The sequence below is a fragment of the Lucilia cuprina genome, chromosome 6 (assembly GCF_022045245.1).
Source record: "Lucilia cuprina isolate Lc7/37 chromosome 6, ASM2204524v1, whole genome shotgun sequence".
NCBI classification, from domain to species: Eukaryota; Metazoa; Arthropoda; class Insecta; order Diptera; family Calliphoridae; genus Lucilia; species Lucilia cuprina.
The window spans coordinates 12,250,376-12,268,332 of NC_060954.1; the positions used below are offsets into that span (position 1 = coordinate 12,250,376).

Consider the following 17,957-nt stretch of genomic DNA (forward strand, 5'->3'; position numbering starts at 1 on the left):
TCTTTACTATAGACCAGTCTACAGTCTTTACTATAGTCCAGTCTATAGTCTTTACTATAGACCAGTCTATAGTCTTTACTATAGACCAGTCTATAGTCTTGACTATAGACCAGTCCATAGTCTTGACTATAGACCAGTCTATGGTCTTGACTATAGTTCAGTCTATAGTTTTGACTATAGTTCAGTCTATAGCCTTGACTATAGTTCAGTCTACAGTCTTGGCTATATATCAGTCTCTAGTCTTGAATATAGATCGGCCTATAGTCTTGACTATAGATCAGTCTATAATCTTGACTACAGATCACTGTATAGTCTTGGCTATAGATTAGTCTTTAGTCTTGGCTATACATCAGTCTACAGTCTTGACTATAGATCAGTCTTTAGTCTTGACTATAGAAATTATATAATATTAAGAAATTATATAATATTGAAAAACATTTTTCTTATATGTTTTGATACTGTTAAACATATGTTCATATTCACTTTTATCATGCTCATACTTTAAAAAAACGGGGAAAAATGTTTATGCAAATCATTTATTGATTTTTTTCATCGTTCACTAAGTTTCAGTTGAGTTTTTAGCAGCAACATAATAATTTGTTTCGACTACATAGAATTTTTTTTTTTTTTTTTTTTTTTTTTGTTTAAAAAGTTTTTATATTTTTTTTATCATTTCACATTGAAATTGTTCGTTCATACAAGGCAGTATGTAGAAAACCTTTGGAAAAAACAACAACAAAAACAACAAATGCTGAGACATCCTTGCCAGGACATTTATTCAAGGTTAAAAAGTATTTGAACTGTGTGTTTTGTATATGAAAAGCTAAAACAAAATGAAATTTTCATTAGAAAAAGAAATAAAACACAGAAGAAACATTGTATGTGTATGGGTGTGGGTATGATTATTGTGGGTTATATTGATTTTTCTATTCATTTTGTTGAATCTTTCTCGTTCCAAGGTTTTTTACGTTTTGCAAAGTCCCAACCTTCAAAAACAAAAATGCCTTGTGTTTAAGGTAATAAGGATAAACAACGGACTTTAAGGACGACATATAACGCACCCTTTTTTGGCAAATTTTTTTTATTTTTATGAAAGCAAGTGAGTTAACGGCAAATAAACTGATTTTTAACAATAAAACCTGTTTTATTGATATTAGTTTTTCTCTTTCTTTTTTCCTTAATAAATTTCCAATTTTTTTGTGGATTTTTATTAAGGAAATTTGCTGTTTAGCACTCCCTTATCAATGACATGATTTCTTTTTCTATTGTTTTTATTTTTATTACTTTGGGCTTTCTTTTATTAAATTTCTTAATAATTTTTTTAACCTAAATTTTAAATTAGTTTTTACTTATTTATCTCATTTTTTTAACTTTTTTTAAGTTTTTCTGTAGTCTAGCTAATATTTAATTTATTGATAACTTTATTATCTTATCAGTATAATACATATTAGCTTTTTATCGTTTTTTTTTTTTTGCTTTTGTTGTCAGTGAAACAATTAATATCAGTTCTTCTATTCTACTCTATACTATATGTATATAATGGATTTCGAGTTAAACAGCAACTATTTCTGAATATTGCAATTAATAACCTAAAATACATATTTGATAATAAAAGTGAAGTATTTTGATTAGGGTGGCTCCTTAAGCAAACTTATAAAAATAGAAATTTCTATAGTCCAAAACATGGACAATATGTAGTCCACACTTTAGACTAATCTATAGTTCAGACTATTCCCGAATTTTTAGTCCAGACTATAGATTAATCTAAAAACCAGACTAAAGTCTAATCTACAGCCCAGACTATAGTCTAATCTACAGTCCAGACTATAGTCTTATCTACAGTCCAGACTATAGTCTTATCTACAGTCCAGACTATAGACTAATCTATAAACTGATCTGTAGTTCAGACCTTAGATCCAGACTATAGACTAATTTATAGTCCATACTATAGACTAATCTATAGTCGAGACTATAGACTAATCTATAGTCCATACTGTAGACTAATCTATAGTCCATACTATAAACTAATCTATAGTCTATACTATAGACTAATCTATAGTCCATACTATAGACTAATCTATAGTCCAGACTATAGACTAATCTATAGTCCAGACTATAGACTAATCTGTTATCCAGAATATAGACTAATATAGGGTCCGGATTATAGACTAAACCATAGTCCAGACTATAGACTAATCTACAGTTCAGACTACGGATTAATGTGTAGTCCAGACTAGAGACTAATCTGTAGTCCAAACTATAGTCTTATCTACAGTCCCGACTATAGACTAATCAAAATCCAGACTATGGGCTAATATATACTCCAGAGTATAGACTAATCTATAGTCCAGACTATAGACTAATATATAGTTCAGACCATAGATCCAGACTATAGACTAATTTATAGTCCAGACTATAGACTAATCTATAGTCCAAACTATAGACTAATCTATAGTCAAACTATAGACTAATCTATAGTCCATACTGTAGACTAATCTATAGTCCATACTGTAGACTAATCTATAGTCCATACTATAGACTAATCTATAGTCCAGACTATAGACTTATGTATATTCCAGACTATAGACTAATCTATAGCCCAAACCGTAGACTAATCTATAGTCCAGACTATAAACTAATCTATAGTTCAGACTATAAACTAATCTATAGTCCAGACTGTAGTCTAATCTATAGTCATGACTAATCTTTGTTTAAGACTATAGACTTATCTATAGTCAAGACTACAGATTAATCTATAGTCCATACTTTAGACTAATCTATAGTCCAGACCATAAAGTAATCTTTAGTCCAGACCATAAAGTAATCTTTAGTCCAGACTATATAGAGTATAGACTAATCTAAAGTGGAGACTATAGACTAATCTATAGTCCAGAATATAGTCTAATCTATAGTCCTCACTATAGAATAATCTATAATTCAGACTATAGACTAATAGTCCAGACTATAGACTAATAGTCCATCCTATAGACTTATCTATAATCCAGACTAAAGCCTTATCCATATTCCAGACTTTAGACTAATCTTTACTCCAGACTATAGACTTACCTATAGTGCAGACTATAAACTAATCTAAATCCGGACTATAGAATAATACTCCAGACTAATCAATAGGCCTGACCATTGACTAATACTCCAGATAATAGACATAGATCCGACTATCGGCTAATAGTCCATACTATAGACTAATAGTCCATACTATAGACTATTCTTTAATCCAGATTATAGACTATTGCAGACTATGGACTAATCTCTAGTCCAGACTATGGACTGATCTATAATCCAGACTATGAACTGATTTAAAATCCATATTAAAGACTAGTCTATAGCCCACACTGTAGACTATTCTATAGTCTAGACTAAAGACTAATCTACAGTACAGACTATAGACCAATCTATAGTTCAAACGATTGACTAATCTATAGTCCAGACGATAGACTAGTCTTTATATATATATAGTCTTGTCTCTAGTCTAGTTTGCGGTTCGCAAAAGTTGTGCAGGTCATCGAAATTTAGCTTTTTCACTTAATTGTCATTTCAATTATGATTGCTACGGTTTAGAAATCAATTTACTTATTTTAACCAAAAAAAAAAATCAAATACATAAATATTTATGATAACAAATATTTACATAATTATAACTTAGGTGAAAAATCTAGCGCTTAACAAATATTTTTATAACAATTTGTAAATCATATAAAATCAATTGTATTGATGACATTCTACAGACCAATAGTGGAGAATAATAAAGAACCTAAACTGAAAAAGCAATTAAATAGATAAATAAATAGGGCATGAAGTAGTTAATCAAAGCAAAGAAATAAAATAAATATTGATTGAGTGAAATAAATAGATTAAGTTATATTATTATTTATTAATTAAATTTTTTTGTAAAGTTTAAAATCTTTTTTTGAAATTTTTAATCAACTTTTCACGGAGGCGCTAAAAATTCAATTTTAAACTTTTTGCAAACTAAGGAAAATATTTTAATAACTTTAAGCGAAAATGTTTAACTACATAGAAGTTTAGTATAAACATTCTTACAGTATTGAGCATAAGAAAAGTAATTCATATTACAGTAAATTGTAAGAATGATAAACTTTAATCTTTCTTCGTCAGCCAAAGTAAGGAACCGAATACGCAACATGCTTCTATATAAGTTTCTTTACCATAAGTGGATTCAAGGTTTTTCAATATGAGTACTTTTGTCACTTTGTGTTTGCACCATACTGTTAAGATATATTCTATTAAAAGTTCATACATATGTATGTATATCTAAACTTTTGAAAAGTTTACTTGTAGAAAATAAAAACTATCCTTTAATCGTATAGCTATTTTAAACCCCAGACAGCAGAGGAGTTTTAGGTTTAAACCCAGTTGGGAAGAAAGAATTTTTAACCCTAAATGGCAACACCATTAAGTCCTTATCGTTTAGCGGAAGTTTGACTTAAACGTAATCTAATATATAATCTTGATAATAGACTGGAGTCAGTTTTGAACTATAATGAGGTCTATGGTTTATACGATAATCTGGTGTAAAGTTTGATCTGTTCAAAACAGTGTTCTACAGTCTTTGGTTTGACTATAGTTTCAGCTATAGGCTGTATTATAGCTGCTCTCCAGTATTGTCCATAGTTTGGTCCACAATCCTCTCTCTCAAGTTTGCTAAAGATACAGAATTTCTAGTAAAGATGTTTTCCAATTGGGATTCTATTTATTGATTCTTCCTATAGAGACATAGCATTACTCCAGCTCTAGTTTGGTTATAAGTAAAACTGATGTTTGCATTTACTTTGCATGCACAGTCGAAAACTTCAGGAAAGGAGTTGTTAGGGTTTACAAAAAAGAAAGTAAATAATTATGAAAACTTATATTCACAAAATTATATTATGTTTCAATGTAAACCAAATATAAGTAATATTAAAATGGAAGTCTTTGAAATAAAACGTTTTATTAGTTTTTTCCAGATGCCCACTTTTTTGCTTAACAAAAAATTTAACTCATTTTTTTTTCTTCTCCTAATAAAATATACCATATTTCGGTTGGGTTTAATGTTCTGTTTTTGTTCGACGAACTGTTGAAAGCACAAATTGCATTAAAGTTATTGGCGAAAAATAAAAATGTGATGATGTTTATAAGCATAAAGTAATGACCTGCAGCAATTTGCAACTTGGTTTCTTTTTTACTACAAATTTTTATTGCCATGCAGGAGTCTTCATTATTATATTGAAAAATGTTTATTAAAAAATGCATAAGAGAAAACTCAGTATTATTCCTTACTTTAAGAAGAAAGTAGTTAGTTAGTTTGAAAGCAGGATGTATATACATCAAATCCAAAGAAATACACCTAGGGCTCCATCGGGCCTGTTGTGCGCTCCCTAACCAGTGTCTCAGGTGGGACTAGAACACTATTTACTAGATAGATAGATAGATAGATAGATAGATAGATAGATAGATAGATAGATAGATAGATAGATAGATAGATAGATAGATAGATAGATAGATAGATAGATAGATAGATAGATAGATAGATAGATAGATAGATAGATAGATAGATAGATAGATAGATAGATAGATAGATAGATAGATAGATAGATAGATAGATAGATAGATAGATAGATAGATAGATAGATAGATAGATAGATAGATAGATATTTATAGATAAATAGTTAGTTAGTTAGTTAGTTAGTTAGTTAGTTAGTTAGTTAGTTAGTTAGTTAGTTAGTTAGTTAGTTAGTTAGGTAGTTAGTTAGTTAGTTAGTTAGTTAGTTAGTTAGTTAGTTAGTTAGTTAGTTAGTTTGTTCGTTTGTTTGTTAATTAGTTACTTAGTTCTTTCGTTCTTTAGTGATCTGCACTACGTATTGGTTTTCTGTCTTAAGTAGTTATTAGTTAGTTAGTTAGTTAGTTAGTTAGTTAGTTAGTTAGTTAGTTAGTTAGTTAGTTACTTAGTTAGTTTGCTAGTTTGTTATTTAGTTAGTTAGTTTGTTAGTTTGTTAGTTAGTTTCTTAATTAGTTACTTAGTTCTTTCGTTCTTTAGTGATCTGCAGGCGTATCTCTATTCAATAGTCTGCACTATGTATTGGTTTTCTGTCTTAAGTATTCCATGAATTACTATCTGTTCTGCGGATTTCGTATAAAATGTATTTTAATTTGTTTGTTAAGTTAATTTAAAGTTCTAACTGGTTTTTATTATCTTTAAATACCCAAATAACACCACACACAAAATCCTTGATACACTTTTCACAGCTTTTTTATGAGCTGTTTGCCAAATGAGATATTTTTTAGTACACTATCAAACTTTTAAAATATCTACAGCAAAAGATATACATTATGTTATATAGTATTAATAATAAAATCTATTATTCTAAATAAACAACTAAAAAATATTTCTAAGTTTCTTTTATAATTCAATTACCATTTTTGCTACTTTAAAATTTAATGATTCAATTAACCTTTACATAAAACTTAGCAATTTCCTAGCACTATTTTGCTCCATCTTCTTATGATGTGGTTTTCAAACAAGAGACATAACAATAATTTCTAGTCATTTAAACTTAATCCTCATAATCTGAAACCTTGACTCTATACAAATGCAATGCACTGTAACGTAACGCATATCAAAATACTTATGTAGGTATGTAAGTATCTTGGATATGTGTGTTTTTGTGTGCAGGTTTAACATTAGATTAAAACCATGGTTACACACTCTTAAAAGACATTCACTTCAGTTAACGTTGTTAACTATATGAGTCGAAATACAAACGTGTTCTTTTTAACTGGTTGTAATAATGCCGAGCAACAATAACAACTAAAATCATGCTAAATTTTTAAACAAGAAAGCAACTGCAACAACAATAAAAGAAAAAAAAAAACAATCTTTGGAGATAAAAGGAAACTAGAATATATCTAAAAATGTAAGAATTGCGTGTATTTGCTGTAGAACTATGCACTTCACATACGAAAGCAGTAAATGCAACCTAAAACCAAAAACAAAAGAAAAAAAACTCATCTTAGTCGTACTTAAAGATTGCACAGCCGTAAACGTGGTTATACACTTGAACATGTTCTTAGATTACAAAATGAGAAAAACTAACATTTTAACGAACCTAACCCAACCCAACTCAAAGAAAAAACTGAAGTACAAATAGCAAAAACAAAAGCTAAAACTATAGCATATACAACAGATATTGTTACTTTTCAAATAGAATGTTATCGGAATAGCTTGAACAACATGCTCTCAAGCACATTCTACATACTTCATGTTACTTAACCACCCCACCATTTCATTAATCACTACTCAAATGTCACAAACATACATATCACATATACACGTTCTATGAGATACAATATTCTTTTTTTCTCCTTTTTGTTATTTATTCTTTTGCATTGAATGCAAAAACAGAGTCTTTTAAGAAAACTAGCATTTAATAAGAAATATTTAGAAATGTTCGAAAGAAGAAAAAAAAAAACAGAAATCAGAATAGAATATAAAACCTGGGATTTGTGACATTTCTATAAGACAAACAAATGTTAAAAAAAACAAAGAGATTTTAACCCATTAAGTGAAAAAGGTGGACTACTGAGTGGAGTATAGTGTGGTTTATAATATCGAAAATAGTCTGGACTGACTATGTTATAGTGCGTGCTATAGTGTAGACTATAGCACGCTATGGTGTAGGCTATAGACATAGTGGGGGTATGGTCTGGGCTATCGACTAGGCTATAATCTTTACTATAGTCTGGACTATAGTCAGGACTATAGTCTGAGCTATAGTCTGAACTATAGTCTGGGCGATAATCTGTTCTATAGTTTGGACTACAGTCTGGGCTATAATCTGGACTATAGTCTGGACTGTAGTCTGGACTATAGTCTGGGCTATAGTCTGGACTATGGTCCGCGCTATAGTCTGGACATTAGTCTGGATTATTCTTTAACATGGATTATAATCTGTCCTATGGTCTGGACTGTAGCCTGGACTATTGTGAGGGTCACAGTCTGGGCTATGATCTGGGCTAAAATTTGTACTATAGTCTGGGCTATAATCTCTACTATAGTCTGTACATAGCCTAGACTATAGTCTTTACTATATTCTGGGCAGTAGTCTGGACTATAATCTGGACTTAAGTGTGTCTGAGTTATAGTCTGGACTACAGCCTAAATTATAGTCTGGACTACAGCCTGAATTACAGTCTGAACTATTATCTGTACTACAGTCTGCGCTATAGTCTGGACTTTAATCTGTTCTATATTCTGGCAGTAGTCTGGACTATAATCTGGACTACAATCTGAACTATAGTGTGAACTTTAGTAAGTGATATAGTCTGAGCTATAGTCTGGACTATTATCTGAACTATAGTCTGCGCTATAGTCTTGACTTCAGTCTGGACTTTAGCCTTGACTATAGTCTAGATTATAGTTTGGCCTATAGTTTGGCCTATAGTCCGGACTATAGTCTGGACTATAGTCTGGACTATAGTCTGGACTATAGTCTAGACTATAGTCTGGACTATAGTCTGGACTATAGTCTGGACTATAGTCTGGACTATAGTCTGGACTATAGTGTGGACTGCGGTCTATTATATAGTATGGGCTATAGTCTGGACTACATTGTGGGTTAAATTCTGGACAATGGTATCCTCTTTTCATAGCCTGGTCCATTGTCGAGAATCTTTTCGCGTTTATAGTCTATATTATAGTTTCGGCTTTAGTCTGTACTATAGTCTCGTCTGTAGTCTGGAATATAGTGTCGTTTATAGTCTTCTCTATAGTCTCGTCTATAGAGTGGTCTATAGTTTAGACTATAGTCTCGTCTTAATTCTATATTATAGTCTTGACTATAGCCTGGACTATATTCTTGTCTATAGGCTGAACTATAGTCTGGTCAAGAGTATTTTCTATAGTCTGGAGTTTTGTGTCGACTATGGTCTGAACTATAGATTAATTTAAAGTCTTTTATAGTCTGGACTATAGTCTTTTCTAGAGTCTGGATTGGTATAGTCTGTTGTCTTATCCATAGTCTGGACTGAGGTCTGGGCTGTAGTCAATTGTATGGGTTATAGTTTTGACACTGGTCTGTACTATAGTCTCGTTTGTAGTCTTGGATAAAGTCTTGTCTATAGTTTGGACTACTGTCTTTTGCCTATAGTCTTGTCTATAGTTTGGACAATGGTCTGTCTATTGTTGGGACAAGAGTCTTGTCTATTGTCTGGACTATATTCTTGTCTCATCTGAAGTTGCGCCTACATAGAGAGACTAATGAGTCTCTCCTGTAATCTGGAATACTGCTTCTTTTTCTGTCTGGACTATACATAATCTGGAAGAAGTTTTGTCAACAGTCCGGACTAAAGTCTTCTCAATAGTTTGAACTATAATCTGAATTAGTACCATAATCTGAAGTAGGGTCTTGACTATAATAATCACATTGTTCTGAAATAAGACTATAAAGGGTTAATTAACCATATACTAAACTTCTCTACTGACTGATAATTCTTTGTGTACTTTTTTTGATTTGATTTATTGTAATTCTTTTTTGTTTTGTGCATTTCAAATTAAAAACAGCAAAAAAAAACCTAAAGCTTTAGTCGTATTTTAGTACAAGTATTAAATAGTAATGACGGTGATTGTATGGTTCGTTGATTACTGGTTGATTTGCACTTGACTGCAATTAAGTTTGTTGACCATTAATTCATTATTTCCAGCATTTCTATTTCTATCTATGTATCTGCATATATTTCAACATACAAACACACATACATACATACTTATGTATCTGCATATTTAATTTGTATTTAGATATTAAATGTTGTATGTATATGTAAGTATCTGTTTGAGTAAATGTGTGTGCCTATGTAAATATGAGAATGTATTGTACATGGGTACCTATAAAACCCACTAATTTCATGATTCAACTTAACAGCAGAAAAACTTACATTTCTAGTTAGATGTTATGCGGTTGAGTCTGATGTTGAAGATGGTCATGTTCATTTTTTTCTTTGGTTTGAAGAATTAAGAAGGGGTTTTTTTATATGATTTTTTTTACAAAAAAAAAAAAATTAAAGATGAAAAAAACAGTAGCTGCCTTAATAAAGAGTGTTGCCTTAGCTATACACATATACACTCGTAGAAAATCTTGGATTAAACAAAAAAATACAAAAGAATAATTAACATTTCAATATTAATACTAATGATAAAATTTTCCTTTATTAAACTGAAATTAACTCCACATAATATTCGAGTGTTTCACGGCACTGTTTAGGTTTTTCCGTTTTCCATTTTATCTGTTTAAGTAAAAACCCTCCAATAATAAAAATCTAGGAAGGCCTTTGCAAAAATAAAAACAACAAACAAGTATTTATTGTAGAAAATTTATTTGCTAAATTACAATTTACTAATCGCTGTCATTTGTAATGGACATTTGTTAACTCACACACAGTTGCAAACGTTTAGAAACATTAAATAGAAAAGTATATAGGACTAATTTAAAGGAATCAACTCTTGAAGTAAAACTTAGAGACTATAGTAAAGACTATAGGCTAGAACATAAAGTAGACTATGGATGAGACTAGATTAGACTTAAGTATACTGGAATATAGGCTAGACTAAAAGGTAGTATTTAGACTAGAGTAAATAATAGACTAGACCAAAGACCAGACTAAAGATCAGACTATAGACTAGACTATACGCTAGATCATAGACCATAGATCAGACTAGACTATAGCCTATACTATTGACTAGACTATAGCCTAGACTATGTACTAGACTATATACTAGACTATAGACTAGACTATAGACTAGACTATAGACTAGACTTTAGACTAGACTATAGACTAGACTATAGACTAGACTATAGACTAGACTATAGACTAGACTATAGACTAGACTATAGACTAGACTATAGACTAGACTATAGACTAGACTATAGACTAGACTATAGACTAGACTATAGACTAGACTATAGACTAGACTATAGACCAGACTATATACTAGACTATAGAATAGACTATAGACTAGACTTTAGACTAGACTATAAACTAGACATTAGACTAGACTATAGACTAGAATGTAGAGTAGACTATAGACTAGCTTATAGACTAAACCAGTGACTTTAGACTAATGAAATTATTATGATAAAACCACTTAATGATTAAATTCTCTGCAACCTCTGCTTACGAGCTAAGATTGATAATGCAACCGAAAGCTATAAAAAAACTCTACTTAATCATGGCAGTAAATTTTCTTGTAAGCACAACATCTTTAAATAAACAACTTCAATTAAATACAACAATCAAATGTTTTAACAAATCAAAAGGTCCGGTATTTTGGTAAGAAATGAAAAAGAAGACACATTCGCGCTTCAAAACTTTTATGCAGGGATTGCTATAAAAGACAAATACAATTTATCTCTAATCCTAAACAAATCCCTGTGAAATTAACATTTTCAAACTGTCTGTTTTGTTGTTAATGACTCTTTTAAAAACTTCTTTATCTTTTTTTCTAAATGAGTCTTGTAACTTTAATGCATTTTGCATTTGAGTGGAAAATGACAAGTTGTTTAGAGTCGTTCGCGTAGTTTGGCTTTAATTGATTGACAATTATTTTTTGTGTTGTTGTTTTCTTTCATTGTTTGTCGTTAATTAAGTTTGTGTTAGCTTTAGGCTTATTTTAATGACGGTATTTAAAACAGACGTTTATAACACTTTTAGAAGTGTTTATTTATAATTTTATTTTTTTGAAACTTGTTTAAGCTTCCGCAATTCTATATAGAACAAACTAATCGCTAAAGCTCCTGCTATTCTATATAGAATAGACTGATCGCTAAAGCTCCTGATATTCTATATAGAATAGACTGAACGCTAAAGCTCCTGCTATTCTATATAGAATAGACTGAACGCTAAAGCTCCTGCTATTCTATATAGAATAGACTGATCGCTAAAGCTCCTGCTATTTTATATAGAATAGACTGATCGCTAAAACTCCTGCTATTCTATATAGAATAGACTGATCGCTAAAACTCCTGGTATTCTATATAGAATAGACTGATCGCTAAAGCTTCTGCTATTCTATATAGAATAGACTGATCGCTAAAGCTCCTGCAATTCTATATAGAATTGACTGATCGCTAAAGCTCCTGCTATTCTATATAGAATTGACTGATCGCTAAAGCTCCTGCTATTCTATATAGAATAGACTGATCGTTAAAGCTCCTGCTATTCTATATATAATAGAATCACTAAAGCTGAGATATATATTAAGAGAATGAACTTGAACGCTGAAGCTTTCAAGGGAACTGTTTCTATCACTAAAGCTACAAATAATCTAAACAGAAAAGTGTTGCTCACACTGTCCATTTGAGTCCTTTTATTCCTTTTTAATTTGAATATAAATTAAAACTCTTATACCAGTCATTCATATTAATTTTTCTATTGTTTGTCCTTTTCTAATTTATTTACAGAATGATTCAACAAGTCTATGGAAACGCGGGTTGATACTTAAAGCTCTTTTACATAAAAAGTACTCGAGAGTATTTAAGTAAATGGCCCAAAACAATTAAAAGCAAAAAACAATTAAAAATACGTTTCAGAGTGAAGAAGAGAGAGAGGGAGAGAGGAGGAACCAGTAGAAACTGTAAAATAACAAAAAAGCCAACAAATGTCAAGGCATCACATATACGGACACAAAATTACAACAAGAATAGCAATAATAACAAAAACAACAACTACAAATGACGAGGTAGAAAGTCCCTAACAAAAAAAGGAAAAAAATTAACTTAAAATACTGCAAACAGCAGCAATAGAGAAGCTGTAATAAAGAAGTCATAAAAAGAAGGGACAACAATAACAAGACATTTAAAAAAAGGACACATAATCAAGCCAAAGGCATAAAAGCACAAAAACAACAGTAAATTACAAAAAATAAGAGAGAAAAGGAAACACAAACACTTCTATACATATCGCAATTTAGAAATAAACAAGATAAACGGAAAAGAGAGAGTGATAGAGAACGAGAGTCAACGGAAAAAGGAAACAGTTTAATACATTGTGTAATAACAAAACATAAATACAACAATAACAATGGAATTGCTTTTAAAGCTTTAAGAGAAAAAAAAAACAAAACAAATTATTATTGTGTTAAATAAAATTTAAACTAAAAAGGAAAACATTACACACTCATACTGCTACTTAAACACACCCTAACATATCCTGCTTCCGGTTTAAGTTGATAAGAAAAAAAAAAACCTTACAAAACAATAAAAGCTGCCAACTGCAATTAAAAGTCCTACCAACACACACACAACGACATGTCACAAATTAGTTCCAGCTAAAAAAAAAAAACAAAAACAAAAACAAATTCATTAAACAAGACAAACTTTTTCTCTCTACAAAACCAAAAACTTTTCTAATCCTTTTTCCACAACACACTTCCAACATATAGAAAAATAAAAACTCCTAACAAGATGGCTTTCATATGGCGTCGTCGCTCCACTTCAATAGTGAAAATTATTGCTGTTTTAACAGCCATATGGTTCTTTGTTGCCTTCTTCATCTATACCGATGACACACGACGCGAAACCGCCAGCAATAAATGGAGTGCCATGTCTCAGCAGCTAAAAAGTTTAGCTGCTGGTGGATCTGGTAATGCTAACAATCAAATCGATAATTTTGAACGTGATGGTGCCGGGGTATTTGAGGCAGGCGGTGGTTTTGGTGTCGGTAATAATGTGGTCTTAGAACGCAACAATAATGCTCAACATGGTGGAGGTGGTGGTAATGAAATCGATGATGATGATGATGATAATAATGATGCTAATGGCGAAGGGGTGGCTGCCGATGTTCCTATTGCTCAGCCGGATGAACCGAATAATGCGGGGGATGGTGGAGATGCTGGAGATATTGATGACAATGCTGACATCAACGAAGGTGATGAGTCGATATTGAATAATGTTGTTGTACATCCCAACGATAAATATCGCGGCAAAAAAGGCAACAGTAATGAGAAATCACATCAGGCGGTCGATGATGGTAAGTCTAGAACTAAAAATGTTAAAGGATTTATTATAAATATTTACTTTACTTTGAAAATATACAGAAGATACTGATCACTAAAGATCAAGATTTTTAATAGAGAACAGACTTATCCCTAATGCTTCAGCTATTCTACAGAGAATACACTGAAGCTAAAGTTTCACCTATTATATACATAATATAGAATAGGGAGCTAAAGCTCCCTGAAGAGAATATACTGATCGCTAAAGCTCCAGCTATTCTAAAGAGAATGGACTGATCGCTAAAGCTTCAGCTATTTTAAAGAGAATAGACTGACCATTTAAGCTCCTGTTATTTAATATCGAATATACTGATCGCTGATACTGATTGGGCAGATCGCTAAAGCTTCAGCTATTCTACAGAGAATACACTGAAGCTAAAGTTTCACCTATTATATACATAATATAGAATAGGGAGCTAAAGCTCCCTGAAGAGAATAGACTGGTTGCTAAAGCTCCTGCTATTCTATATATATAATAGAGTGATCGCTAAAGTTCCTGCTATTCTACATAGAATAGGCTGATCGCTAATGCTCCTGCTTGTCTATAAATAATAGACTGATCGCTAAAGCTGCTTATATAGTATAGAATGATTCTATATAGAATAGACTGATAGCTAAAGCTCCTGCTATTCTATATAGAATAGACTGATTGCTAAAGCTCCTGCTATTCTATATAGAATAGACTGATCGCTAAAGCTCCTGCTATTCTATATAGAATAGACTGATCGCTAAAGCTCCTGCTATTCTATATAGAATAGACTGATCGCTAAAGCTCCTGCTATTCTATATAGAATAGACTGATCGCTAAAGCTCCTGCTATTCTATATAGAATAGACTGATCGCTAAAGCTCCTGCTATTCTATATAGAATAGACTGATCGCTAAAGCTCCTGCTATTCTAAATAGAATAGACTGATCGCTAAAGCTCCTGCTATTCTATATAGAATAGACTGGTCGCCAAAGCTCCTGCTATTCTATATAGAATAGACTGATCGCTAAAGCTCCTGCTGTTCTATATAGAATAGACTGATCGCTAAAGCTCCTGCTGTTCTATATAGAATAGACTGATCGCCAAAGCTCCTGCTGTTCTATAAAGAATAAAATGATCTCTAAAGCTTCTGCTATTCTATATAGAATAGACTGATAGCTAAAGCTAATGTTATTCAATATACAATAGACTGATCGCTAAAGCTTCTGCTATTCTATATACAGTAGACTGATCGATAAATCTCCTGCTTTTCTATGTAGAATAGACGGATTGTTAAAACTTCTGCTAATCTATATAGAATAGACTGATTGCTAAAGCTTCTGCTATTCTATAGAGAACAAACTGATCGCTAAAGCTTAAGATATTCTATAGAGAATGCACTAATCGCTAGTGTAATTTTTATTCTATATAGAATAGACTGATCGCTAAAACTCCTACTGTTCTCTAAAGAATAGACTGATCGCTAAAACTCCTGTTATTCTAAATAGAATAGTCTCGATCGCTAAAGCTCTTGCTATTCTTTATTGAATAGACTGGTCGTTGAAGCTCCTGCTATTCTATATAGTTTAGAATGATCGCTAAAGCTTCTGCTATTCTAAATAGAATAGACTGATCGCTAAAGCTTCTGCTATTCTATATAGAATAAATTGATCGCTAAAGCTTCTGCTATTATTTATAGAATAGACTGATCGCTAAAGCTCCTGCTATTCTATATAGAAAATGCTGATCGCTAATGTTTCACGATTGCATTAACTCCAGCTATTCTATAGAGAATATATTAATGATGGCTTAAGATCTAGATTTTCTATACAGAATATTGAAGATCGATAAAACTCGATCGCTTTTAGTCCCTTTTATTTCATGTCACTCTGCCTTTAGTCGGCAAAAGAAACAATGTTTTCAAGAATAAACAGGAAAAAAACTACATCTTTAATCAGTTTTAAAAAATCTATTATCTATTTTAGGTTTGTTTTTTCAAACTCTTATCAATAAATACGATACAAGGTTGCAAATAAGTTTTCCCACAAAAAAAGAGTCAGAAAAACACCCAAGACACGGCACGAATAATTTTAGTTTTTTTTTTTTTTTTTAAACAACAACGACGTGTTTTATTTAATACGCATACCAAATTGTAAAAATTTGCGTTGTTTTATTATCTTAATACAATATTTTGTATTAAAGAACATTATACAGAGAAATAAGAAAGAAAAAACGAAAATCGATAAAATAACAAGAGAAAAAAATAAAATAAAATGCAAAAAATGTATTAAGAAAATTTATAGCAAAAGCAAACGAAACTAAAGGGGCATAAAATAATTGTAACTCATGATAAGCAGAAAATTACAAACAACACGAATCAAAAAACAAGATATCGGTACAACCTACAACCGCCAGCATAAATGCTACAACCACTACTACGACTACTACTCCTGGTTGCAGGCTTCACTTTGTAGACAATTGTAAATAGGAGGAGTACGAGGAATATGTTGTATTCCAAAATACCAACTACGAGTACAATTTTAACTACTTCATGTAGAGTTTCATGTACATCAGACATTTTACACACTCTGGCATTTTACAAACAATATTTACTTCTAGTCCTGGCAACTACTAACGCTGAGCCACAGTATAAATGTAAAACAAAATAGTCAATTCTATAGGAAGGCAATATTACTAACTGACATCTAGACAGACAGACAGACATGCAGGCAGGCAGTCAGTCCTTATGACTATTGTACCAGCTAAACTAAATATCAATGCAGCAGCAGCATTAACATCTCTTGTAAAGCAAGAGATCCCTTTTAGTATCCACATTAGTTGTGCAACAACTAAAACTGAATTTAACGTGCTGCAATGACTGCAACACACACATACCATTTAGAACACATACATATATACAACAAAAAAAATCAATCTACTAAAGTTTAACTATGAAATCAGTTTAATGATCTAGAGGCTATAAGCCATAAAATCATTATCGCCGATAAATTGTAAAAAATGTTTAAAATTAACAACTACAACTAGGCCCCAAACATATACATACATATATTCTCGTGCAGCAGATGCAGTTACAGATAAAAGAAAAAAAAATACCAAAAGCATCCCTCTGTATTGGTTTTTCTAAAAACTGGTATGACCAACTAAAGGCACGACAATGTTTATGCAAAAGTTAAAACCCCCAAAAAAAAATATGATAAAGCTGAAGCTATTTTAAACTGAATAGTCTGATCGCTAAAGCTTCAGCTACTCCATAGGGAATAGACTGATCGCTAAAGATCCAGCTACTTCATAGATAATAGACTGATCGCTAAAGCTCCAGCTATTCTATAGACAACAGACTGATCGCTAAAGACCCAGCTATTCTATAGACAATAGACAGATCGCTAAAGCTCCCGCTATTCCAAAGAGAATAGACTAATCGATAAAGCTGCCGCCATTCCACAGAGAATAGAATGATCGCTAAATCTCCTGCTATTCTATTGAGCATTTAATGATAGCTAGAATAGACTGATCGCTCAAGCTATTCCATAGAGAATAGACTGATCACTATTCTATACTGAATAAACTGATCGCTAAAGCTGCAGCTATTTTATAGAGCATAGACTGATAGCTAAAGCTCTGCCAATTCTATAGAGCACAGAGTAATCGCTAAAGCTTAGCTATTCTATAGAGAATAGACTGATCACTAAAACTTAAGCTATTCTATAGAGAATAAACTGATCGCTAAAGCTTAAGCTATTCTATAGAGAATATACTGATCGCTAAAGTTTAAGCTATTCTATAGATAATAGACTGATCGTAAAAGCTTCAGCTATTACATAGCGAATAGGAGGATACTTAAAGCTCCAGCAATTCCATAGAGAATAGATTGATCGCTTAAGTTCCAGTTATTTTATACAGGATGGTC

At 31.6% G+C, this 17,957-nt stretch overlaps 1 protein-coding gene across 1 annotated transcript in view; it reads left to right on the forward strand.

Annotated features, from left to right (window-relative positions):
* The window catches only part of LOC124420908 (putative polypeptide N-acetylgalactosaminyltransferase 9), a 28,267-nt gene extending 12,124 nt beyond the window's left edge, over nucleotides 1–16,143 (forward strand). Inside the window, exon 2 of the mRNA XM_046955360.1 lies at nucleotides 12,471–16,143. Within this exon, the coding sequence (XP_046811316.1) occupies nucleotides 13,473–14,114 (642 nt within the window). The 5' untranslated portion in view covers nucleotides 12,471–13,472 and the 3' untranslated portion in view covers nucleotides 14,115–16,143. The remainder of the gene's footprint in view (nucleotides 1–12,470) is intronic.
* Nucleotides 16,144–17,957: the final 1,814 nt, after the last annotated feature.